The sequence below is a fragment of the Alexandromys fortis genome, unplaced genomic scaffold (genome assembly GCF_014885135.2).
Source record: "Alexandromys fortis isolate MF-2015 unplaced genomic scaffold, M_Fortis_MF-2015_v1.1 scaffold_0, whole genome shotgun sequence".
NCBI lineage: Eukaryota > Metazoa > Chordata > Mammalia > Rodentia > Cricetidae > Alexandromys > Alexandromys fortis.
Window position 1 is genome coordinate 45,655,621 of NW_026067949.1, and position 25,617 is coordinate 45,681,237.

The 25,617-nt window shown below is 44.8% G+C and overlaps 1 protein-coding gene across 1 annotated transcript in view; it reads left to right on the forward strand.

Annotated features, from left to right (window-relative positions):
• Nucleotides 1-25,617, forward strand: part of Fras1 (Fraser extracellular matrix complex subunit 1) — a 398,956-nt gene that overhangs the window by 360,101 nt on the left and 13,238 nt on the right. The window contains exons 59-69 of the mRNA XM_050150115.1: nucleotides 784-989; nucleotides 6,376-6,532; nucleotides 8,704-8,904; nucleotides 10,960-11,147; nucleotides 12,213-12,488; nucleotides 15,099-15,331; nucleotides 17,755-17,915; nucleotides 20,437-20,651; nucleotides 22,749-22,899; nucleotides 23,904-24,011; nucleotides 24,903-25,062. Coding sequence (XP_050006072.1) covers nucleotides 784-989; nucleotides 6,376-6,532; nucleotides 8,704-8,904; nucleotides 10,960-11,147; nucleotides 12,213-12,488; nucleotides 15,099-15,331; nucleotides 17,755-17,915; nucleotides 20,437-20,651; nucleotides 22,749-22,899; nucleotides 23,904-24,011; nucleotides 24,903-25,062 — 2,056 coding nt within the window. The remainder of the gene's footprint in view (nucleotides 1-783; nucleotides 990-6,375; nucleotides 6,533-8,703; nucleotides 8,905-10,959; nucleotides 11,148-12,212; nucleotides 12,489-15,098; nucleotides 15,332-17,754; nucleotides 17,916-20,436; nucleotides 20,652-22,748; nucleotides 22,900-23,903; nucleotides 24,012-24,902; nucleotides 25,063-25,617) is intronic.

A 25,617-nucleotide genomic window follows, 5' to 3' on the forward strand; every position in this document is an offset into this window, starting at 1 on the left:
AAATGCATATATATGCACACACATCACATATACACACACATGCATGTACATACACACACACACACACACATATATATATATATATAGTAAGATTATCAGGTTTCAGAGAGCAACTAACTCCATATATCTAGTCACAACTCAATTACAACCTGTGAAATTCAACACACAAACACATGCATGTACATACATACGCACACATGCATACATGCATGCAAATACATATACACACAACACACACATATATGTACATATTTATATACACACACACACATATATATATATAGTTTGGTCCAAATAAGTTGGACCCATATGGAATTTCTTTGTAGTATTTATTTACTGTTGTTGCTAACTTTGGAGAAAAATCTAGATCGCTGACTTAACTTTTAAGTAACATCTGGCAACAACAACAAAACAAAGAAAACTCAAAGCCCCTTAAATGGATCGAGCCTGTTTGGTTATTTGTTCTGTTTTATTTTTCATTATTAGCATTTCCCCTCTTCCCTAGTGTCTCCCTGACCCCGGGACCTGTATGAGGGGCCTAAATTGTCACCAACTTTGTTTTTCTTGTATCCATAGGAGGAAAGTGGGCAAAGTGGCATATTCAAATCATTGTTGTATTGTTTTTGTGTGTGTCACCTGTTTGTATTGGAGTGAGAACCACAGCCATGCTTGAGGTCCCCTTAGCTCTGCCATCCTGAGTTGGCTGTCTGTGGAGCGCCACTGTGGTTGCTGTGTCTTCTGTCTCCCACTGATGAGACCCCCATCTCCCCATCCCTTGTCCAGTTCCCAGCATGCAGTTTGCCAAGGATTTGCTTCTGGTGAAGGAGAAGGAGGGTGTCCTGCACGTTCCTGTCGTCCGGAGTGGGGACCTGAGCTATGAGTCATCCGTGAGGTGCTACACTCAGAGCCACTCTGCTCAGGTCATGGAGGACTTTGAGGAGAGAAGGGATGCAGACTCTTCCAGGATTACATTCCTGAAAGGGGAGAAGGTAAGTGAGCGCATGGTGGCTAGCAGTGACGTTCTCTCCTTTAGCCCTGATCTGTCCATGAGGTAAATGAGATATGACCTAGCTCTTATAGTTCTTTACAAATCAACAAAATTACTAATAATGCCACCTATTCCACTTGGCTGTCTTCTTTGTCTTTGGTTACAGCCAAACACATACATCATTGGTTACATACAGATGGGAAGCTTAGATGGAACCCAGTAGAATCAAATATAGACCTCTTAGTATGAAACTGTAACAGAGATACCTCACCCAATGTTCCAGCAGCGAAAGGAAGTTCTCTGTTGTCAAGGTCTTTGTCCCAGGGCAAATAGATCCCAACACAGGAGCCAAGAGGCCTGCGCTACACAGCCTCAAGTGTTGTCTTGACAGTGGACATAGTAACTGCTCATCCTTTTCAGTTAACTTAAAGTAACTCTCAAGAGAGAAACTCATTGTCTCTCATATATAACCGCCTCTGAATCTCATTGCAATCTTAGAGGTGTGACCGAAAGAACTGCACTAACCATTTTCAAGTCTCAGTTCCCATGGCAGAGTCAGGTGTGTGCACTCTTTATTCAAGGCACATAATCCTCATTCTATGCAATGCTCCTCCCATGGTTTTTCTGAGTTTCTTATTTTCTTCCTCATCTATTGTGTTTGATCCGTATCTCCTATCTGATTTCTTTTCTCTCGAAGTGTTTTCGTTTTGTTCTGTTAGGGGTCAGTTATTAGGAGTACTTGCTACTCTTCCCGGAGACCTGAATATACTTCCTCACACCCATGTCAGGAAGTCACAGCTGACCTTCACTCCACCCTCGAGGGATCCAACTCCCTCTTCTAGCCTCCACGGATTCACACACACACGCGCACGCACATAAATATAATTTCAAGAAATCTTTTTAAGCATTCTTTGTTTTTCCTACATGATCTGTTATTTATAAAACGTTATTCTCTATTTAGTCTCCTGCTGTTTTTGCAGCATTTTGTCTCACGTTCTGCCTGTGTCTTTTAGATCCATATCTAATCTGGCGCTTGTCTTGTATAATGCTTCATGTCATGTGCCTGCTCTATATCACTCATGATGCTCGGGAACAGTAAGGAGCCTCAGTGGTCACACCAGATAGCTTCGTAGCTATGTCACCACAAGTCATGTTGCAGTGTCCGTCCTTACAGGTGTGCACTTCCAAGACCTGAGTGAGAATTTCTTTAGAGATTTATCTTCAGGGACACACTGCTAGGATGTGCATACACTACATTAGATAAGGAATGCTGGAGACGTTTCCAGAACATCCCTGGAAGTGTATGAAGACTGTGATCAGTCTGTATCCCCTCCTGCAATAGCATTGCTTGTCCTTTCTGTTTTTGTAGAATGATAAAAAATAAAGCAGATGTCATTCTGCTTTGTGTTTCTCTGCTACTGTTTTGCGTGACCGCTTAGTGGATTTCGTGGTTAGCCTTTCTATACCCACAGCAACTTTGAGAGGAAAGGGTTTACTTCATCTTACAGCTTACAGTCCATTGTCCAGGGAAGTCAAGGCAGGAACTGATGCAAAGGCTGTGGAGGAATAATGATTACTGGCTTGCTTTTCATGACTTGCTCATACCAGCCAGGACCACCTGCCCAGAGTTGACACCACCCTCAGTGAAGACGATACTTCACAGGCTTGCCTATTGGCCAGTCTATGGAGGTATTTTCTCAACTGAGAGACCCTCTTTCCAAATTACTTTAACTTGTATCAAGTTGACAAAAAAAAAAAAAAAAAAACCTGGCTGGTAAAATTGATCCCATCAACTCAACACACAAACACATCATTATTCAACTAGAATCTTTCCTTTGTTGACAAGATGGCAATACTAATATTAATATTGATATAAAAATATAAAATATTCTTTTAAAAGTCCCACTTTCTTAAGAATTGAAACACTTTAAAAGTTCAATCCCTTTAAAACATCCAAGGTCTCTTTCAAAGTTCAGTTTCTGCAAGAGATGCAAAGTTTCTCGATAATTTCAGTATCGAGTGTCAAAATAAAAGGTAGGTCAAATACTTTTCTTACTCCAAAAGGGGAAGAACAGGACACAGCTACAGTCAGAACAAAGCAAGACCCCAATTCCACAGTGTGGAAAGTTCAGTGCTTGACTTCTGAGACACGCTCACAGTTCTCTGAGCCCGAGGGCCTTGAGAGCGGCGCTTCTCTCCCGTCCACGGCACACACAGCTTGTCTTCTCGGCTCAGGACAGCTCCATTCCCAAGCTCATGCTTTCCTTGGCAGTCACCCCATGACACTGGCATCTCTAAAATGTTGGTGTCACCACTGTGACTGGGCTGCACCTTCCCCAGATGTCTTGTCTGGTCTCCCTCCTGGACTCTAACCCTGCCACATAGCACCAAGCTTCAACTTCTTTCCATGACCCCTTCAATACTTGTACTGCGGTTGAGGTTGCTTGCGTCTTCACCAGTGGTTTCTCCTGGCCTCTCACGGTGTCAAGCCTCAGATGCTGTACATGACCCTGTTGTAAAAGGGAGCAATGGGCTGCTTCCTGCCACCCGGCTAGTTTTACCCGAAAAAATTACATAGAAACTGTATTCTTTTAAACACTGCTTGGCCCATTAGTTTTAACCTCTTATTGGCTAGCTCTTACATATTGATCTAACCCATTTTTAATATTCTGTGTAGCACCACGAGCTGGCTTACCAGGAAAGAACTTAACCTGCGTCTGTCTGGAGTGGGAGAATCATGGCGACTGCCTGACTCGGCTTCTTTCTACCAGCATTCTGTTCTGTTTTCTCCACCTACCTAATTTTCTGTCCTATCAAAGGCCAAGCAGTTTTCTTTATTAATTAACCAAAGAAAGCAACAGATAGACAAATGACCCACCTCCATCATGACCTTTTCTTGCCTCCAAAACCAGCACTGCCTGGGAGTCTCTCGTGTCTTCCATGTTCAGTCACCAGCACAAAGGCCAGCCTTGGTTTCTCTGGACCACAGCTTCGTGTGCTGACCCTGAGGAAATACTTCCAAAGATCTCACCTCAGTGATGCTGGTCTCTTCTCAGTCACAGCTGATTCTTCAGCCCTAGATGGCCAGTATCAGCTGTCCCAGCAAAGCCAAGGTTTTATTTTAGTGGTGCTGAATTCAAAATATCACATAAATGTCCTTAACAAGCAAGGCCTCCATCATCTGCCCTGCTCTCAGCATTGCCTTCTGTGTTCTCAGCTCTGAGCACTCAATGGCTTTTCTAGCCCAAGGTTCCAAAGTCTTTCCACAATTCTCCCGAAACTCATGGTCAGGTCTGTCACATCAATACCCCCCTTCTGGTTCCAGCTTCTTCATTAGGGTTTTCTATTGATGTGCTACAACACCATGACCCAAATCAACTTCAACCATTTTTTTTTTACTTACCCCAAATTTTTATTTGTGTTGTAATAAACATTAAATTGCCATAACATACTTGAATTTTATCAATTTAGAAATCACTATGATAGGGGCTGGAGAGACGGCTCAGCAGTTAAGAGCATTGGCTGCTCTCTCAGAGGACCCAGGTTCAAGTCTCAGTACCCACACGGCAGCTCACAACTGTCTGTAACTCAAGTTCCAATGGATCCAGCTCTCTTACCAGACATACATGCAGGCCAAACACTAATGCACATAGATATTTAAAAATAAAACAAACTACTTAAAAAGGAAATTACTATGATAATATAAAATTAGAAGCAAGGATGTGTTCTAATATAATTTATGTTAGTGCTGTAGCTTAGTGGCTATAAGGACATAGGGATATTTGCTAAGTCCAAATTTTAAACTACATATAGGAACATTTCTTTCTCATCTACTTTTGCATTTATATGAGTGTACAAAAGAAAATAAAGAACATTTCTTGTCCCTTCTCCTGCTGTTTTCTTTAACTCCTAAATTCAAGAAATAATAATTTAAATGAGACTCACAAGTGGTTTAGGCTGTTTTTTATCTATAACTTCAATTTTAATTTTTTTATGATTATATACTCCCTTTTTTTAAAATGTTTTTAAAATTAGCCATAATGTTCCTAGCTGACAGAAGTGTCCCACTTTGATGTAACCAAATATACCAAGGTCTTGTTAATCCTTTGACCCTTAGCCTGAGAAGACGTGACCTGCTACAGAGTTCTTCCTACTCTTCTCATCTTCACTACAAAAAGGAAATCCAAAGCCGCAAAGAGTCATGACTCAGAGGCTGGTGCCGGGTTTGGGAATTTTGTTAGTGGCAACCTGAGTGTAGAGGCGTGGACAAACACTGCTGATGCGTTCCTGAGCTCTGAGTCTGCGCTTCTGCATTTGTTTTCAGCTCAAAAACAAACAAACAAACAAAAACCACTGCCTACGCCAAGAAATAGCTTTGAAATAGCTTTTCATTTAATAGAAGAGATTGAATAGACCGCTCGCTACCCACTCTACAATCCGTGATAATTCCTCGGCACACTCAGATTGAAAAGTCACTACTGAATTCATATATTCTATGATGAATTCTTACCGTAGGGAAGATGTTGTAGGGAAGAGTCTTTCTTGAGAAACGTGAAACGATGTTCGCAGGGAAGACTTACATTTAGCGTGATTTGAGAAGCATGGTTTAGAACTCCTTCCTGCCCACACACAGTCTGTGAAAGACAGTTGGGTAGTAAATTTAAAATGGTCAGGCAATGGTATCCCACGTCCCATCACATGAATCTATTGCTGAGGTTTCTGTATGTAAAAAAAAAATATGATTTTTTTCTCAGAAACATGGTCCTCAGTGGAGAATATTCAGTTTGAGAAATGCTAGGTTTCCTACTTCTACCAAGAACTTGGGTTCTGGCCCCAGTTTTCCATCCTCTAGTGTTCAGACAAAATGCTATGTGGTAGAAAATGTAAAATCTTCAGCGTTTCAAGTTATGTTTAGCTTAAGATGGTGTCTTTCTGAATTCCTTAAGAAGTTATTTCATTTTCACAAAGGAAAGGGAGTTTATCCAACCTCCAGGATGAAGAGCCTTATGCCAACTCCCATCATTAGACTTCCGCTCTTTATAACGTGTTCAAATATCTTCATTTGTCCAGACACCATGTGGGAAAGCACACCAGTATTTGCATGTGTGTTTTGGTGGGCTGTTGCTTGTATTGGCTTGGTTTTCATAAATTAATCGCCAAGATTTCAAGTGATTTGGAATGTCTTTATAATGCAAGAATTGCCGTATAGGTACATCCTACTCAGCTATAAACCGCTAGAATTACAAATTTATTTTATACATGAAACCGTTGAGATGCTTTTGAGTCTGCAAATTCTCTCTACAAAGAGAGAAAATTATCATCTAAGAAAACCGCCTATCACGGGTCTCCTCCTTCAAGGTTGAGTATGTCTTGTGTGTTGGTCGTAGGTGAAGAACTGCACTGTCTACATCCATGATGACTCCATGTTTGAGCCTGAGGAGCAGTTCAGGGTCCATCTTGGCCATCCTCTCGGGAACCACTGGAGTGGAGCCAGAGTCGGGAAGATCAGCGTGGCCACTGTCACCATATCCAATGACGAAGATGGTAAGAGCAGAGAATGCCTTTTTAGCCCTCGGAGGTTGCTAGGACATGAACAGAAAGCTTACGAATGATATTAGTGTTTTGAAAGGGAAAGAGCTAGAAAAGTGCCTATGGATGGCAACCTCTGAATATTTTTATAGAATATTCAGTGGGGCCCTGGAAGTTCACAGGAACCCTTCATCTCATCATTCCCTACATTGTCACAGATAGAGAACAGATATGGTTCAAAGCTAGAACCAGGATCTTAGAGCGGAAAATAAAAACCATATAAGTTGCTCCAGGTCTGGAAGGGGGCTGGAAATACAAGCAGACATCGTTGAGAACTGATCCAAAACAGTGCTGTCTTCCTGGCAAAGTCCGATTTCCGATTGACTCCTCCCACTGACAGAAACAACCTTAAATTCTAACATCACGTGACCAGCAGAGTGACCAGACACCCAAGGAATACAGCACCTGTTTTTTGATGAAAACATCATTACTTTTATGAAAACAGATGTGAAAAAGCAGAGTCTACACAAAGCACTTAATTTGCATCTTAGCTACACAGCTCTAAGCAGCAACACTGGGTGAGAACCTTGATTTCTTCAGGATTCTAAAGTCTGCATTCTTAACTACTCTGAGAGTGTGGTAAACCTCCTAGGATCCTAATGAAAACTCAGGAGCCATCTGGGACATCAATAAGGAAAGCTGGCCTCGAGGCTGGGAAGATAGTTCAGGTGGTAAAGTGTTTGACCCTCAAGCATAAGGGTCAAAACATGAGTTCAATACCCAACATCCACATAAAAAGCCAGACCTGTGGAAGTGAAAGCAGGATAAACCCTGGGGTTTTCAGCATTCCTTGCCTAGTTGGTAAGCCCCAGGTTCCAATGAGAGATCCTGCCTTAGAAAAAAAGTAGATGGCTATTGATGTCACCTGAGTTGACATCTTGCCTCTACATGCACACAACCACACACATACACACACACACACACACACACACACACACTGCCTTGTAGTTGAATTAGTCCTGTATACAAACCTAGGTTCAACCCCCAAGGTGAACCTTTCTCAGACTCAAAGAAAACACAATGATCAAGACTCAGCAAGACTGAGACTGGAAGGTCCTCAGCGGGTAAGAGCAATGGCTGCTCTTGCAGACAGCTGGAGTTCAGTTGCCAGCAGCCACTTGAAGCAGCTCACAGCTGCCTGTAATCCAGCCACAAGGGACCCAATGCTTGTTTCTGACCCCCTGGGCACCTACACAGTGTATACATATACATGAATACAGATAAAAGAAAAGGATTCAAACAAAAGGTAATAAATTCAGCCCATTCAGCAGTGTTCCAATGTTTCAAAGACCTTCTCACCTGAAACTATAAAGTAAGTCACCATGAAACTTTCTGGAAAACAGAAAAAACAGAGATGAGAAACTTCTAAAATATTCTGTAATGTGCTAAGATGATTATAAAATTAAAAACTGCTCTCAATTTCCCCATCATCTTATCTTCTTTTCTGGCATCATTTTAGCCTTCCTTTCGTCATGAAATTTGAATTCATGGGATAAAAATGAGTATTATTATTAATCATTTTCCAGCAACAATAGTGCCTCAGACATTGTGTCAAGAAAGCTTGTGCTCCCAAGCTAACTATACTGACTGAAATAAATATGGAGATCTTTGGAAAGACTAGCATAGGGAAGATCAAAACACAGACAGCAGTCTGAAGGCCCAGGTGTAAAACATGGAGTTAGTTTACTTAAGGAATCTGTAAATGAGATACCTTATAAACCATAAAAACTTGCAGCTTATAACTAAAAAGTTTATTTATGCAATCAATCAATAGATATTTTTTGAGTACCTATGTCCCAGTCACTTGATAAATTATGCAAATTTTAATTTTAAAAGCTTTAGTTTAAAAACATTCTTTGAACTATGATGTCATAGTGGAAGCTTGGCTATCAAACATTTTAAAGTCTTCTTTTTTGGTTTTAATAAGAATCATGTGATAAATAATTCCTACAGGAGCCCAGATGAGTTCCTTTGTCTAAAACGTTACTGAGGGGTAAATGCTGGTGATTTTTATGACTGCTAGCCACTTGGCCGTGGTACTGTGAACGCTCTCTCAGGTCCCTAGAAGCTGGTTCCTTCGGAGTCTGATCCTTTGAGCTATTCTAACTTGCTCTTATTCTCCTTAGCCCCTACCATTGAATTTGAAGAGGCTGCTTACCAAGTCCGGGAACCTGCGGGGCCAGATGCCATTGCAGTTCTGAGCATCAAGGTCATCCGCAGAGGTGATCAGAACAGGACTTCAAAGATCCGCTGTAGCACGCGCGATGGCTCTGCCCAGTCTGGTGTGGATTACCACCCCAAGAGCCGAGTCTTGAAATTCAGTCCTGGTAAGTGAGGGCCAATGTCAGTCTTTGGGTTTTCTTTTTTCTTGTTTTTAGGCTAGCATTTACTGGTTATATATAATAATAGATTTCATTATGCTATTTTTATACCTGTATATAATGCATTTTGATCATATCCACCCCTCCCCACATTGTCTTTCCTTGTCCCTCCCATTCCCACCAGTCCAGTTTATAGGGATCTTTTTGTTTTTGTTATTTTTTGCTTGCTTACTTTTTGTTTTGTTTTTTTGAGAGACAGGATTTCTCTGTGTAACCCTGGCTGTCCTGGAACCTGCTCTGTAGACCACATTAACCTCAAACTTACAGACTTCCACCTGTCTCTGCCTTCCAAGTGCTGGCATTAAAGGCATGCGCCACTACTACCAGCTGGGGTTTTCTTAGTGGAGAGGAAAACATGTTATATTTGAATACAGGATTAGGATAAGATATTGAATTAGATTGTACTAGCGTCAATAGAATAAAACATTTACTAAATATATATTTGAGATTGCAGGTAAAACAAGTAGCTAGTTCTTTAAAAAAAAAAAAAAGTACCCATTCATAAAACACCCTGGGCATTTGGGTTTATTTGAAGGATTTTTGTTAGCTTTTTGTTTAGTTGGGTGAAGCAACACTCAGTTTTAAATACAGATATATGCACATGTATCATCTGATATATGGTGAAAATGCTGTTCTGATCCCTTTAAGGCTTACCAAAGTCTAAAAGATGTAATAACAATGTGCAAATGGTTTTAAATCTACTGGGAAATAGGATAGCCTGTCACAAGTTTCCAAAAATACTTTATCCTGGAGACAAAAATGGTGGTAGGTCTGGGAAGGGAGAACCACAAGAATCCAGTCGTGACCATTTGACCCTCTGATGCATTGATTTGGTAGAGGAAATGGATAGTGATTCCTGCAGCTCAGAGACCTCTCTGGAGCTTTATGGGGCTTTCTGCTGTCTTACTCGGGGCTACTATCGCTATGATGAAACTCCACAACCTAAAGCAAGCTGAGGAGGGGAGGGTTTACTTGGTTTTCAATCCCACATCATAGTCTATCAGTGAAGGAAGTCAGGGCAGGAAGCTAGAGGCAGGAGCTGATGCAGAAGCCATGGAGGGGTGCTGCTTACTGGCTTGCTCCCTGTGGCTTGCTCTGCCTACATCTAGAACCCAGGACCACCAGCCTAAGAATGGCCCCACCCACATTCAATGGCCCTGCCACATCAATCACTAACTAAGAAAATACACGACAGGCTTGCCTGCAGCCGGATCTTATGGAGAAATCTTCTCAACTGAGGCTTTCTCCTCTGCAGTGATTTTAGCTTGTGTCCAGTTGACATAGAACTAGGCAGCACAGCTTCCATCTTTTGTGTGTCCAGCTGGTGTTTGCTGGAACCGTAGCCAGCCTTCCACATCTGCGTTACTGTTCCTTACTCTTTATTTTTTGCTGCCTAAGATCCTGAATGGAGAACGGGTCAGAAGCAGCATGGACCAGATGCGAGAGGGAGGGGAAGAAAGGGCCTCATTGCCCTGCACTTCACAAGAGATGGCGTGAACTTCTAAAGCCATCGCCTGCCTCCTCCCGGCATCTGGTCCTCTCTGTTATTACCTTTGCAAAGCCTGGCCCGGTAGACAGCCTGTGGGCCTTTGCCTCGAAGGGCCTCTGTGCGCAAGCTTTCACAGTCACGTGAGAGCTCATGTGTAAGTGTAAAAGGGAAAGAAAAATTAAGCAAAAAGAAAAAAAGAAAAGAGTAACCAGGATGAAGTGTACTTTGGATCATGGATTTTTATTACAGCCAGCCTGTGTCAGGCAGGGGCCATTAATCCTTATGTGGTGTTGAATAGTAAATCTGCGGAGCCGAGTCTCTACCACAGGTAGAACTGGGTCTATAAAACAGCCTCCGCTTGAGACGGGTCTGCGTGATTAGCAGACATTGCATCTGTGAGGGGCCCCTGAAAGGACAGGGCATATTTTAATGTGATGTCTGAGCCATGCCAGCCTGTGCTCTCTTGAGTGCGTGCCCTCACCTTTGCTCCTTCTGTTCTGTCCTTGGTGAAGGTGTGGATCATATCTTCTTCAAAGTCGAGATCCTGTCCAACGAAGATCGAGAATGGCATGAATCCTTTTCTCTAGTCCTTGGCCCAGATGATCCCGTGGAAGCAGTGCTTGGGGACGTGACCACTACCACTGTGACGATTCTAGACCAAGAGGCCGCAGGAAGTCTCATATTGCCGGCACCACCCATTGTGAGTTGCTTGCTCCAAAGGAGGGCTGGTTTTGTGTCTCAGTGGCCTGTAGTGGAGAACTGGGGAGGAGATAGATACAGTGTGTGCTTCTTTGCTCTTGGCACTGTGCCAAGAGGATCTCTCTGCCCACTGACCCCCTACAGAGAATGACAGACCTTGTCTGGAGGCGTTTTATGCTTGGTACATCTCTCACTCAGGGTCCTATGACCAACTAGTGGGTAGAACCCACAGATTCTACAAAGAACCCTTCAGTGCACAGCATGGCCCCCAACAGAAAAAAAAGCAGTTATTTGGTGCAAATACTAATAGTGTGGAGGGTGGAGGAGCCCATTCCTGATGCAAGACCCAAGCTATCGCCATATTGATTGGATAAAGATAGACAGTGCAATCCGGTTATCTTCTCATGGCTCTCGTGGGCAGAGTAAGAAAGCAATACTACTGTACGTATCGATCATCCTCCATACTCAGCACACAGAATTAAGTACACGTGGAGATGTACTACCAGGTTTCTCAGTTTGGGCAGAATAGAATGAGCGCCACTAAGGAGACAATGCCCAAGGGTCCCCAGTGGACCCTCAATCTATGAGTCAAGTAATCAGAACTACTCTTCCAGATTCCCCTAACTCCTCTCTTACGTATTAGAAGAGATGAGCATTTCAAAATTTTTCTCTTGTCTGACTATGAAACAAATACGCTACCTTCATTATTTTTATTTTTCTGTCTTGGACAAGCATGCCCTTCTGCACCATCAACTCCATTAGCAGCTGCCATTTGTAACAGAATCTGCGATCCAATGCGTAAAAGAATTAAAGTTTTTTTTTTCTCATAAGAGATAAGACTCCAGTTTCCGGAATGCAGCTGATATGTTAAGAAGGCTTCTGGGGGGGCGGGGGAGTCTCCTCCACATATAGTGCCTTCACCTTTGCCTGGCAAGGAACTACTGTTTCCTGTTGTGGCTTACGGAATTCCTAGGAGTTAAGAGGTTGTGTGGTCTCTGAAGGCTGCCATAGTTCCCTGATCTTCACGTTCCTCAACCCAACCTGAAGCTCTGCTGCTTTCTCCTAGGTCGTCACCCTCGCTGACTATGATCATGTGGAAGAGGTTTCAAAGGAAGGCGTCAAGAAAGCCCCGTCTCCTGGCTACCCGCTGGTCTGTGTCACGCCCTGTGACCCCCACTTCCCTAGGTATGCCGTCATGAAGGACCGCTGCAGCGAGGCTGGCATCAACCAAACATCTGTGCAGTTCAGCTGGGAAGTGGCAGCGCCCACGGATGGCAACGGGGCCCGGTCTCCCTTTGAGACCATCACTGATAACACACCGTTCACCAGCGTCAACCATAAGGTAAGGCAGGCCGAACCCAAATCAGGAAGAAAAGAGTTGGTGTCGCTCTTGTCAAATCCCATGAGTCCGTGCGTGGCGTTTGGAGTGAAACAAATAATCAGGTCTAGGCTTAGATGCTAGACAAAGTAAAGAGGTACAATCGAAAGAGAGCTAAGTCAGTCATCTGCTGGCCTGTTTACAAATCCCAGTCTGCCCACCTTTTGGCCACTTAACATAAAGTCATTCTTTGACCTGTCTTAGCCTCCTGATCTGTAGAATATTTCCTCCTCTTGGCCACTTGACAAGATCACTGACCAGTGTGGCTTATAAAAGATCAAGCTTGTCCAAGATTCCAGGTGGGTGCCATTAAGTGATTCCTTTTTATGTTTGTTTTAATCATTCAATAAGTATTTGGATATAAACTTTTTGGGGATTCAGATTTCTCCCACATTTACAAAGCACTGTGGGGAGACAGGAAAAGAGGCTCCTAGATGGAGCACACCTACATCCCACCCACCGCAGACCAGAGAGCAGTCACTGCTCTGTTTGCCCAGACTTGGGAAGACGTGTCCCACAGCAGATATCCTCATCCACCAGGGATATGGTTTTTGTTTGTTTTTAAGACAGTCAAGACTCGGTCTCAATGCAGACTCTAGCTGACTGACACATAGCAAAATGTCTGTGCTGACTACTTTTGGGCCTCTGAGATTATTTTCAGACTGTGTTTCTTGAAGAACAGGGTCACTCACAGCCACTGTCATCGGCCCCACTTACAAAGACTGGGAAATCTGTTCTTTTGCAAAATAGCACAAATTTAAATCACCTTCTGCGTTATTAAAATTTTAAGGGCTTAAGAAATGCTTCCGAGATAGAGCTCTTGCTATACACACACGAGAACCTGAGTTTGAATCTCCAGAACCCATGTAAAACTGGGCATGGCGGCCAACACATCATTTCAGTGACCCTGTGGTGAAGTGGGCGGTGGGAACAAGAATATCCCTGGAATCTTATTAGCCTGGAGTGTGCAGGACAGTGACAAACAACAGAGGGGGGGGGGAGAGAGAGAGAAATAGAGAGAGAACCCTTTAAAGTAAGACTTAACAGTTTATTAAAAGTATCTAATTTTGTTTCAAACCAGAACCTTGTATTTGAGCCAAAAGTACATGTTTTTCCAGGTACTAAGTTTATAGCATCGTGGCCCTAACTTCTCTCCTGCATTGAACTGGTGACTAATACCCTTCACCCAGTTTCCTTTGCTTTATGCCCATTTCTTCAGTTGTTTATTTAATACCATTGTGTTTATGCATTTTTGTGCCATGCCTAGCATCCCTCCTAGACTAAGTCCCTGTATAAATAAATGAAGAGATGGCAGCTAATTAAAAAAAGTTTAATGGGAAATTTTTCTTTAATTTTTAATGGACTTCAATGAAAATTGTCTCCACGGGAGGAATTTAACATTTATGTACTTGCTTTGTGGGAGGTCTAAGGCACACAGAACTTTCCTGACTTGTACTTCCCGTGTGTGCACACAATCACCTAGCATGTCCAGGTAACAGGGACCTACTACGTTGCCTCTCAACTGCCCTTGCTCCTCATGCCTCTCCATTTCTAGAAATGGGAAGGAATCCAGGGAGAGCATTTCAAAGGCCACGAGGCATCAGAGGCCAAGTTCTTAGCTTCAAGCTTTTACGATGCCATGACCTCTGCAATGTCTTGGGAAGTGTTGGGAAAGTCTCTGCTTCTGTTGCTCAGGAAGGACTCACTGTCTGACACACAGAAGTCAGGATGCTACATCAGATTTTTGCAAAATAGATGAAGCTTTATTAAGTATCCGGCTGACAGAGATCAGAAACTAACCCCTCCGGTCGGCCTCCCTGATCAGCCAGTAGCAGAGAACTTCTAGAAATGGGGGAGGAGAAAGGCTGCTGCTGTCGGGGCGACAAGAGGGGAGCACGCGTTCCCTTGGGAAGCAAGCTGCCTTCTGTGCCCAAGGTTTTGAGTTTGGGATGTCATTGGCCAGATATCTTAGCCTCTTCCATTCACTCTTGAAAGGCTGATTCTGAGGCGAGGCTTTTTCGTGGAAGATAAAGAAATATGTCCCATGTGTCCAGGCTTAGCCTCATTACAGCACATTCTCAGCAGCTGTGGCCTGTAGGCCAGCGAGTCTTGCTGGAAAATGTGAGAAGCAGTTGTGTTGCCCTGATACTGAACTTCCGGTCTAAGGAGAACAACAGACACAGTTACTGTAGACTGTCTTTTGATGCTTGTTTTATGTTTACTTGCTCATTTTCTTTCTCATCCTCTTACACTACAAGTATCTACTTCTCTGACCTTAGTGCTTGGTTCATGATGGATATCATTGGCACTACATAATAAATGGACAGATGGACGTGTCAGTGGGTTGATGCATACATGCATGGACGGATGGATGGATGAATGGATGGGTAGATGAATGGATGGGTGGATAGATGAATGATGGATGGATGAATGGATGGGTGGATAGACGAATGATGGATGGACGGATGGATGGATGGCCTCTGTAGCTAACTCTGTAACAGTGTTTCCTGTATCATACCCATCATTCACAGTGCTTATGCAGTATATTCATATCTGTGGTGCTTTGTCCCATAGGTTCTAGACAGCATTTACTTCAGCCGGAGGTTCCATGTGCGTTGTGTGGCAAAGGCTGTGGACAAGGTGGGCCATGTAGGGACCCCCTTGAGGAGCAATGTTGTTACCATTGGAACAGACAGTGCTATCTGCCACACCCCAGTGGTCGCTGGGACAGCTCGAGGCTTCCAGGCACAGTCCTTCATTGCCACCTTGAAATACCTGGACGTCAAACACAAAGAGCATCCTAACAGGTCAGGCAACATCTTCCCCCTCCCACTTTGTCCCACACCCCTGCCCCCCATGAATGGATTGCAAGTATCCGTGTGTGTTTTCCATCTCAGATGAGTAAGATCAGTGCGAGACATCTCTGCAAGTTTATCTCGTGGTAATTAGAGCCCCAGAAGAAAGGCTTTCTTCAAAGGCCCCTCAAGGTCTGGCCGCTTGCCTGTCTTCCTAGCCTCATTCATCTCACCTTGTGCGTTGCACCTGCCCCGCCAGCCACCTGCAGAGAATCACGCTACCTCCCAAGAGCTTCAAAGGCTTTGGCGTTACATGCTTTAGAGCCCCAACCCCAGTTCTTCCACTCCCTCCACTTGCCATAATTAAGTCCTCTTGTGCTATACTGTGGAACACCCGACGTCTCTTCTGGAACACTTTCAGCATTTCCTCCACTCCTCGGATGCCCATCTATGCTGCGTTCAGTGTGTTAGCATCGTTCTTGGCATCCATGCGGTGTGATAGATGGTGGAAACCTTAAGGGAAGGGACCGCGATGATCTATTTTGTATCTCTTCCATCTAGTTCAATGCCGCTGGTCCCCAAGACACACTTGCTGAATATCTGCTGAACTAATGAGCAATAACCCGGTCAAAACTGCAAGTCACTAGACTTTTTTTTTCCCTCTGCCCCCACGATTTTAATGGGAGACGGATACTTTCATCTGTTGCATAGCAGGAGAAGTCCACCATGTCATACATATTCATTAAACTTCATGGAGTTTAAGCATCTACCTTTATGAACAACTGAGTGGGGCCGAGTGTATGCAAATCCCCCTTCTTTTCAAACAGAGTAGGATTTATTTCTGCTAGGGAACAGTAACAGAAGAATGCAGGCAGCACCGGCCCTCTCCTAGGTGAAGAGCCACGCTCCTTACCTCTCATGTCTGAATTCCTCTAAAAAAAATGAGCTCGCAGACAAGCTTTAGAAAGTCAAAGCCCACACTCAATAAGCTTCGTGAAAATTTAAACTTGTGCAATGAAAACAAATGCGGCCCATAAGTACGGCTCTGCTTGCGTCCCCGGCTTTAACCGGTATTTATTAAGTTCATGTTTTATTTTGAATTGTATTCTACATGCACTGCAGAGACAAAGGCAATGAAGGAAATGGTCCTTGTCCTCGGAGTGGGGAGGCAAGATAAGCAGTCTGTAAACACACAAGAAAACAGCAGCCGGTGTAAATGAGTTACACACAGCCTGGGACAAAGGCTTTCCAGTGCTGAGGAGTAGAGATTGAGCCAAAGGTTGCTGCACAGGGAGGATGGTCAGAATGGAATGCAAGGGGTTCGGGGGCGGGGGGGACTTGAAAGAGAGAGGACAAAGACACTGTGGTTAGTAGGGTGTGGCTGGGTGAAGAAACTGACCTTAAATTTTAAGAATTCTACCATTTTATTATTCATTATTACTATTAAAATAAATCCCTAAAAACATTAAACACAGGCTGGGGAAATGGCTCAGTGGCTAAAGGCACCTGGCACACAGTATGGGGATGGAGCTGAGATCTCTAGAACCCATGTGAAATCAACTGAGCAGTTGTTGAAGCCACTTGTAATCCTAGCACTCAGGAGACAGAGAATCGGGTTCACCAGGGCAACATGGCTAGCCAAGACTGCTAGACCAATGAGCTCCAGGCTCAGCAAGAGACCCCGCCTTGACCTGGAGTGAGATCCAGGGGGACGTCTGATGTCAGCTTCTAGCTTCCTAAAGAGCACATGAAGACACATAGTGCATGTGTACCTACACACATGTAAACATGCACACGCACAACAGCATACATGACACACACATACAAAGAAGCATGTGAACATGGAGACAGAGTAGGCACAGCAGCTATATCAGTTACTAAAGCCTTAGTTCCCAAAGACACAAGGATGCCCCTTGACGAAAATGGAAGCTTCAGAGTAACTTGCGAGTGTATTGTTATCCTGTATAGAAAGAAAAATAAACCCTATGCTTCCTGACTGCCATGAGTCTTGAAGATCCTTTGGGAGTGAAAGTGACCCTGCATGTGACCCGGAGGTTCTCAAGCTGTGGGTCACAACCCCTTCAGAGCTCAACTGACCCTTTCACCTGGGTCTCTCGTAAGATCATCAGAAAACACCAATATTTGCATTACAATTTGTAACCCAAGCGAAATGACAGTTATGAGTGGCAATGGGAATAATTTCAGGGTCGGGGGTCACCACAGCCTGAGGAACTGTATTAAAGGGTTGCAGCATTAGGGGGGGTTCAGAACCACCCACCCACATGCTCGAGGTCAGATACAAATCCCACGTGGAAAACTTCAAGGGGATGAAAACTGCTAGATTCTCTGGCCAAGACAAATCAGTGACGACAAAGTCGTGTGGCCAGCCGGCTGCTCCGACCCGCGGCCGGACACGTCTGTCTTCTCCCTTCCAGAATCCACATTTCCGTGCAGATCCCCCACCAGGACGGGATGTTGCCTCTCATCTCCACCATGCCCCTGCACAACCTTCACTTCCTGCTGTCGGAGTCCATCTACAGACACCAGCACGTCTGCTCCAATCTAGTCACCGCCCGTGACCTGCGAGGACTCTCGGGTGAGCTTGCTCCTGTGCGCTGGAGGCAGGACTCCATGGGGAGGAACAGACTTCGTGTGGTTTCTAACCCTCAACTCTACATCAAATTTTCCTTATTTGAAAGCATCCAAACACGGGGGGGGGGGGGGCTCAACTGAAGTAAGCAGGCAAAGGAGGGCTCTCAGATGCAATTGACTTAGATTCCAAGCCTGTTCTGAGCCATTACCTTCACTGAACAAAAGTGGTTTGACCTCTCTCAGCCACCGTGTTCTTAACTGTCTGTGATGCAGAAACAACTCTTTCTACCAGTCAAATGGGGGAGGATCCGATGTGTTGTTAAGTTTAAAACGCCTCCGTGGTAAATAGGAGTTACTTCCCCACCCTTGGAGACCGTTCTTAGTTCTGGGCTCCCAGGCTCCCGTGACAGCAACACCTTTAGAAAGCACAGCATTAGATGCTGAAGGGTGGATACTCTAGAAGCAGGAACTGAGATAAAGTGTAGGGAACATGGTTGTCTTTAGAGATCAGCATCTACTCAAAGGTAAGGGGGAGAAGCAGGATTGGGCAGAGGGAAACACCCAACAGCCTGCAGCCTAGTGAAGAGAGAAAGGCCGAGGAGAACGCTGGGTAGCCTACCTCCCCCTGTCACCCATGGGCCGTTCTTGGCAAGAGCTTGACCTTGGCTGGGCACACCACAGCAGATGAGGGCTTGACGCAGCCAAGAGCTAACGGCACATATCACGTCTTGGTTCGCCACAGCAGATACTGCACTGTACAGAAAGTCCTGTCGGTTTCCATTTGCCTTGGCCAGTGCCCGTGAAATGTGTGCTCACCCACTGCCCCCTGCCCCCACCGCTTCATCTGATGAATCATTCAACAGTGGTTTGGAAGACAGAAGTGCATTCATCTGCTCTTACATATTCATTAGGTACCCTTCTTGGTAGTGGTGGTCTTTGTACAGTTGGGCCCAAATTATTCTTAAACCATTGAACTACACATGAAAGGTGAATTGGTCCAAATACATAGGCAATGAAGGAAACTACCGTGATTAAAAATTGCAAATCTCTACCTCTCCCCTCTTTAAAGATATTTAAATTCATCACAGATCAGTTGAGTCCCTGACAGGACAAAGGGCTGGTTGCTGGTGGCAAGCATTGTGGATACATTAGCCACTTTTAGTGCTCTAAGAGTTATACTCTGAGGCCAGCAGGATGCTCAGAGAATGTAGGTACTCAGAGGCTTAATGGCCTGAGATTGGTCTCCAGGACCACGTTAGGCGGAGAGAACTGACTCCCACAAGCTGCCCTCTGACCTCCATGCCATAGTCTTATACACACACATACAGGTTTGTGCATCTATGCACACACACACACACACACACACAAATAAATAAAAACATGAAACCGTTCATTTTATTTCAAATGTTCTAAAACTGTACCAATACTCAACTGTCTTCTGTACTTCACAGCAGCTCACAGGCTTGGCAGGGTTTGATCTAGTAATTCTGACCCGTAGCAGGTGGGGTTGAGTCAGGCATCTTTGGCAAGCTATTTACTAATTAAGGCAGTTTTATCCCCCCAAGAGTTCAGGGACTACTGGAGGAAGGGTGAGAAGGAAGTCGGACCTTGGTTTTATGGCTTTTCATAAGGCTCTTTTTCATATTGGTCTTAAAAATAGTTATTCGTGGCTGTGATCCACAGAGCAGGTCAGTTTCACCCAGACCAGTGGTGAGTCCCAGGAGCTGGGGAAACACTTGGGAAATTGCTTTATTCATCCATGATGTCATGTTGTCTTCATCCTTTCTCCTGGGTACCTGAGTTTCTTAGAGGAGCAGTGCTCCCATTTAATACTAGGCAACAGGCAGTTCAGTGCACTCTCTTTTCCACCCCCATATGTGCAAGTTCATCTGCGTGTGTGTGTTTGTACACTTGTGTAGGCCGAAGCTCCATTAAAGGTGTCTTCCTTAGTCATTCTCCCCTTTACTTTTTGAAACACAATCCCTTCATTAAGCCTTGGAGCTCTCTGGCTGCCCACTGAGTTCCAGGGCCCCACGTGTCTTCATGCTCCAGCACTGGAACCACACACATGTGTCTCCATGCTCCAACACTGGGACTACACACATGCGTCTCAGTGCTCCAGCACGGGAACCACACACATGTGTCTCTATGCTCCAGCACTGGGACTACACACACACGTGTGTCTCCATGCTCCAGCACAGGAACTACACACATGTGTCTCCATGCTCCAGCACGGGAACTACACATACATGGCCTCCATATCTGGCTTTTTTCTATGGGTGCTGGGGATCCCTGATCAGGACCTCATGCATATTCTGTGAGGAGCAGTCTGCCTGCTGAGACATGTCCTCAGCCCCCAGCAGGTGGCTCACCCATTTACGAGATCTCCTCTCCACCTCACTGTACATGGGGATTCCAAGGGAGACCCGGCCATAGTCTGAGATGAACAGCTCAGCAATGTCCCCTTCACCCAGCTCCTGGCAGGCTCTGACCACGTCACTGTCCCTTGTTCTCCCTCCCTGCAGAGGCAGGGTTCCTGGATGATGCAGGTTTCCACAGCACTGCCCTGGGCCCCGGCTATGACCGCCCCTTCCAGTTTGACCCAAGCGTCCGGGAGACTAAGACCATCCAGCTGTACAGACACTTGAACCTGAAGAGCTGCGTGTGGACCTTCGATGCATTCTATGACATGACCGAGCTGATTGACGTGTGCGGGGGCTCCGTGACTGCAGACTTCCAGGTGGGTGCCCTTCCTGTTCAATGCGCTCTATGACATGACCGAGCTGATCAACATATGCAGGGGCTCCGTGACTCCCGACTTCCAGGTGGGTGCTTGGGTGCTGTGCCAACTCTGTTCAGCTAGCACATAACAGTCCTAACTGGGCTAGCCAGGTAGGGAATAGATTCTGTATAAGTCCTTTCTCTGGGTCTTGGCGGTATTGTGGTTAAAATGGCCCTGCAGTCTTCTAAATCAAGTTAAAGTATAAGAAAATTACTGTGGCAAACTATCTGGACAAAAATCAAGAACCTGCTTCTTTAGATGCCTGTGTGGTTCTTTTCTCTGTGTATCCTTTGGGATGTAGAGAAGATTTAATTTGATACTGGGCTTGTTCATGTGCCTGTCCTTCTTCCCCGCTTGCAATGAATTAGAATAGCGGGTGGCAGGCCTCTCAGAAGACAATTCTAGATTCCAGAACGCTGGGAAGAGTCTGTTGTTTTGAGCGCTTTCACTCCGTGCTTAGCCCAGATTCACCACCCGATACATGCACACACATGCGTGTACATGTGCATGGTTAGCAAACCACTGGTCAGTCCTGATGTCAGCAGCTCTTCTAGGGAGAAGCCAGAGACATCGGACAGTACTGTAAAAGCAACAGTGGGACGGAGCTATCTCATTTCAAATGTGTTCTTTGTGTCCCGGCCTCTGGTTTTGTGTGCAGCACTGCCCTCTACTGGATGAAACTTCAAGGTGGCCTGCCTTTGTTTTTGATCCTGCAGATGCCTGGCCCACATAGTCCCAGGCTGTGAACAGTCACAAACCTTATTATTCCTCCCCTCGAAAATTAACGTTCTCTGTTCTCCATAACTTTTCTTCAATTGCAGAGCTTGGTATTTTTGTTCATAACGGTCTTTTAAAAGTCCCAAAGGTGAGGACTGTTTATGTCCACTTTTAAAATTTAAGACAGAAAAAAAATCCCATTGTTGTTTGTTTCTCTAAAAATAATAGAAATTGCTAATTGTAATTGAAGAAACACCAGAGAAACAGGAAATAAAGTCTTATTCAGTGTCTCTCAACTAGGGCGGAGACAACCTCCCTGAGCCCACATTAAACGTTGGCTCATGCTCTCTGCATAACACACAGCAGGTATGCATGAAATATGTGTCGGAGAACGTTCTTAAAGATTAGCAAGAAACATCATCTAGGATAAAGGAAACCAATGAGAACAGAGGGGAAAACATATCCGTCAAGATCTCATCGTACTTGCCCAATAACACAATAGAATTGTTCCAAACTTATTAACTTAGCTTTTTCTTATAGAAGAAATACATATTTATAGAGCAAAAAATATGAATTTTTAAATACATTCTCCCATCCACACTTGGACATCTGCTACCGTTTTATTATTTTCCCATCCAGTTTTTGTTCATGGCCAAGTAAAACGCACGTTAGTGCACCCAAGTAAAGACCGTGAAGGAGCCCCCTAGAGAGTGGTGTTCCCTTGAATGGTGATCTTGTTAATCAAGTCTCCACAATACTGTCTGTGCCAGGGAACAGCGGGAGGGAGCCCCTGCAGCCTTGAGCTGTTGGTGAGCTCCCTAGATGCCAGTGGGGCCTTTACTCCTGGCACGAGAATGTGATTGCTCACTAAGACACGCTGAGCCAGGCGTGTGTTCATACCAGAGGACAGGACTTGGGTGCCTTGCCGATCACCATTGCTCAGCATCTCCTGCGGGTCTCTGGTTGAGCACGCTGACAGAAGGGTACAAGTCAGCGGGCTCATCCCTTGCCCTGTGAGGCTTCACGTTTCCAGAGAAAGCCTCTAGAAACTGAGGATCAGAAGCGAAGATGGTTCTTAACTCTTTCAAAATGTTTGTGTCCGAGTGTCACCTTTTCAGAAAAGCCCTTGAAGGTCACCTCTTCTGAAGATGCCTCTTGGCCACCATGTACCCTCTTTATGTTTCGAGGACAAACTGCAAGTTAGGCATTTGATGAGGAATTCCTGTATGAGCCAGTGACCAAGGGAGTGGGTGGACACTGAGCCAAGAGGCAACGTCGTCTACCCTTTCCTCCCAGGAAAGACATAAGCCTGTCTCTTGCACACTGTTTCCTCGGCAGGTGAGGGATTCGGCACAGTCGTTCCTAACAGTGCACGTGCCTCTCTATGTGTCCTACATCTATGTGACAGCCCCCAGGGGCTGGGCCTCCTTGGAGCACCACACGGAGATGGAATTCTCTTTCTTCTATGACACGGTTCTCTGGAGGACAGGTATGCCCAGGGATGCCTTAGCTGCTCTACCTCACATTCGATCGTGACTAACTCAGCAATGAATTCTAACAGTAGCTACATTCCCATGGTCTTCTAGAGAAACAGAAAGGCTGACCGAGATCTAGAGAGTATGCTGATCTGTTATCCTTCTGTTTGATTCTTTATCCTTTCCGATGTCCTGTACTCAGCATGACCCCAAGCCCACTGCCCCTTACTTCCGCTGCTCCCATGCTCACCCCTCCCTTTCTAGGGGCAACAGCCTCCATCTGAGGGAGAGATGCTGAAGAACTTCGGGAGCATTCTTTAGAGAGGCTGAAGATGCATTCTTTCTTCTGTTGAATGGCTTGAGCTCAAATCATGTTTGTTTTATATTCTCCAAGGGAAAAGAGCTTGACATTCTCCTGCCTGAACCAAATCAACTCTTGGGCCTTTGGCTCTTGTCTTTTTTGGAGGGAGGAGTTAATAACTTTTATTTTTCTCCTCCTTTGATTCTATTTTATTTTAGTTCATTCTGAACCCATTGGGCACCATGTCTGTAACTGCCTCTACTTACTGTGTGTCAAGCCACAGTTGACTTTCTACAAGGTTCCCTGTCCTCTCCATGGTTTGAGTATAAAATGTAGATGTCAGAATTCAGGACTCCTCTAGGTCCTAAAAGTAAAAGAAAATATGTCATGGAGACGCTATGGTGCCAGGCATTTCGATTCCATTGTTTTCTAAAATGGATTAACCTGCATCTGGGAAAAGTGATAACCACATAGATAAGGCGCTCCTACAGGACAGTGGACCTGGAAAAAACTGAACCAAGAATGAGCTGCGTATTTCCATCGGCACTCATGTCTATTGTCAAGGCTCATGTGAATGAATAACTTTTCTCTAAATTACATTCCCATAAATACTTGGATCCTTTCAGAGATGTCTCTGGGACAATGTCTAAGCAGGTCACTATCTGGGAGGGTCCTCTCCACGCCCTGACTTTGTTTTGTGTGTGGTTGCTTGTCCAGGCATCCAGACAGACAGTGTGCTCTCGGCAAGGCTTCAGATCATAAGAATCTACATCAGAGAGGATGGCCGTCTCGTCATTGAGTTCAAGACCCATGCCAAATTCAGGGGTAATTTCTGCATGGTTTTTTCCCCTACTTCTTTATTTAAAAATACTTAAAACATTCAGAAAAGTCAAAGATAAGAACCACGAAGAAAAAGTAAACAACTGTTCACATTTTACCATCCATGTATGAACATACACACACTCTTTGGGGTAACCTCATTTGAAAGGAAATTTCCATCTTCGTGTCCATCACCCCCGACCCTTCAGTAGACCTCGTCTAAGAACAAGGAAGTCACGGTACCATTCCACACACAGTGCACCCGACACAGACCAGTAGTCCCGTGCAAACAGCCTCTCACCTTGCAGCTGCCTTTCCTACTTGTTTTATGTTTCTTTACGTTTGCTTCATATCTATAATCATAAAGGAAAGTAGATTCTGTCAAATTCCATGTTACCTTTTGGTTGTTTCTTTCCCTCCAGAGCTGTTACTCTCCCTTGAATGCTAACACTGACGTTTAAGGGCCATGATGTCTTGCTAAAATATTCTTAGCAACATCTGCACTTGTTTTCTTCTACCAAACCCTTGAATAGCTCTGAATATGACTATATCCAACATCGATATTTCCATCTATAAAACACTAAGACCCCAAAATGTGTCTGTTGATATTCAAAGCTGAGTATATTCAGCGTTCATTGTCCCGTAAATATCAATAAAATTGCATATGAGCTTGACACATTTCCTTTTGTGCTTATAGGTGTATCATGTGACCCTCATTGCCATTGAGTAGGGTGGTGGGATAGGCTAAGACGCTGTGCTATCTCAGCCATTGTCAGATGTATCCCCAAGGGCATATCTCCCTCAGCACCCTTATTTCTTTGCTAGAAGAACAGAAGTCAGGTCCCTAGGCAAACACTGTAAACTCACGAAATCACAGTGTATTTCACTCCGAAACAGGACAGTTCGTGATGGAGCACCACACTCTCCCAGATGTGAAGTCTTTCATATTGACTCCAGACCACCTAGGAGGAATTGAGTTTGACCTGCAACTCTTATGGAGTGCTCAGACATTTGATTCCCCACATCAACTCTGGAGAGCCACAAGCTCTTACAACAGGTAAATACCACGACGGAAGCTTCTGGGGCTTGGTCTGAGAATTTCTCGACTTTATTCAAGAGCTTGAAACATCAACACTTGAGGATTATTCGGAATGTTTCTGAATGTTCTCCTGCCTTCCACTTAAGCTGCCAGGGCTGGAGCTGCTACTAATAACAAGTCAGTGATGGCCACAAGGGCTTCTGGAGAATTTTGTGTCTTGCCATAAGCACACGAATTCCTTCTGAGTGGCCCCCAAGGAGAATCCATGGTTTTGTGTTCTTCAACTCTGCAAAGGAAGGAAGCCATGGAGTCTGGGAAGGGGACCCTGAAATGGAGGTCTAGTCAAGTGGAGGTGGGTGTTGCAAGGACACCGCTTCCGTTCTGCTCTGCAGAGATGCTCTGTCTCCATGTTATTTGCCTCCTTTTCCACAGCATCTCCTGACACACTCATGTTTTAACAGACAGAAGCTCTTGCCTTTAAGAATATGTTAGCAGGTTGTTAGTCGACAAGAAACACTAGCCGAATCGCCAGGCAGATTTCCTGAACTCTCTATTCGCCATCCCCTGAACCTT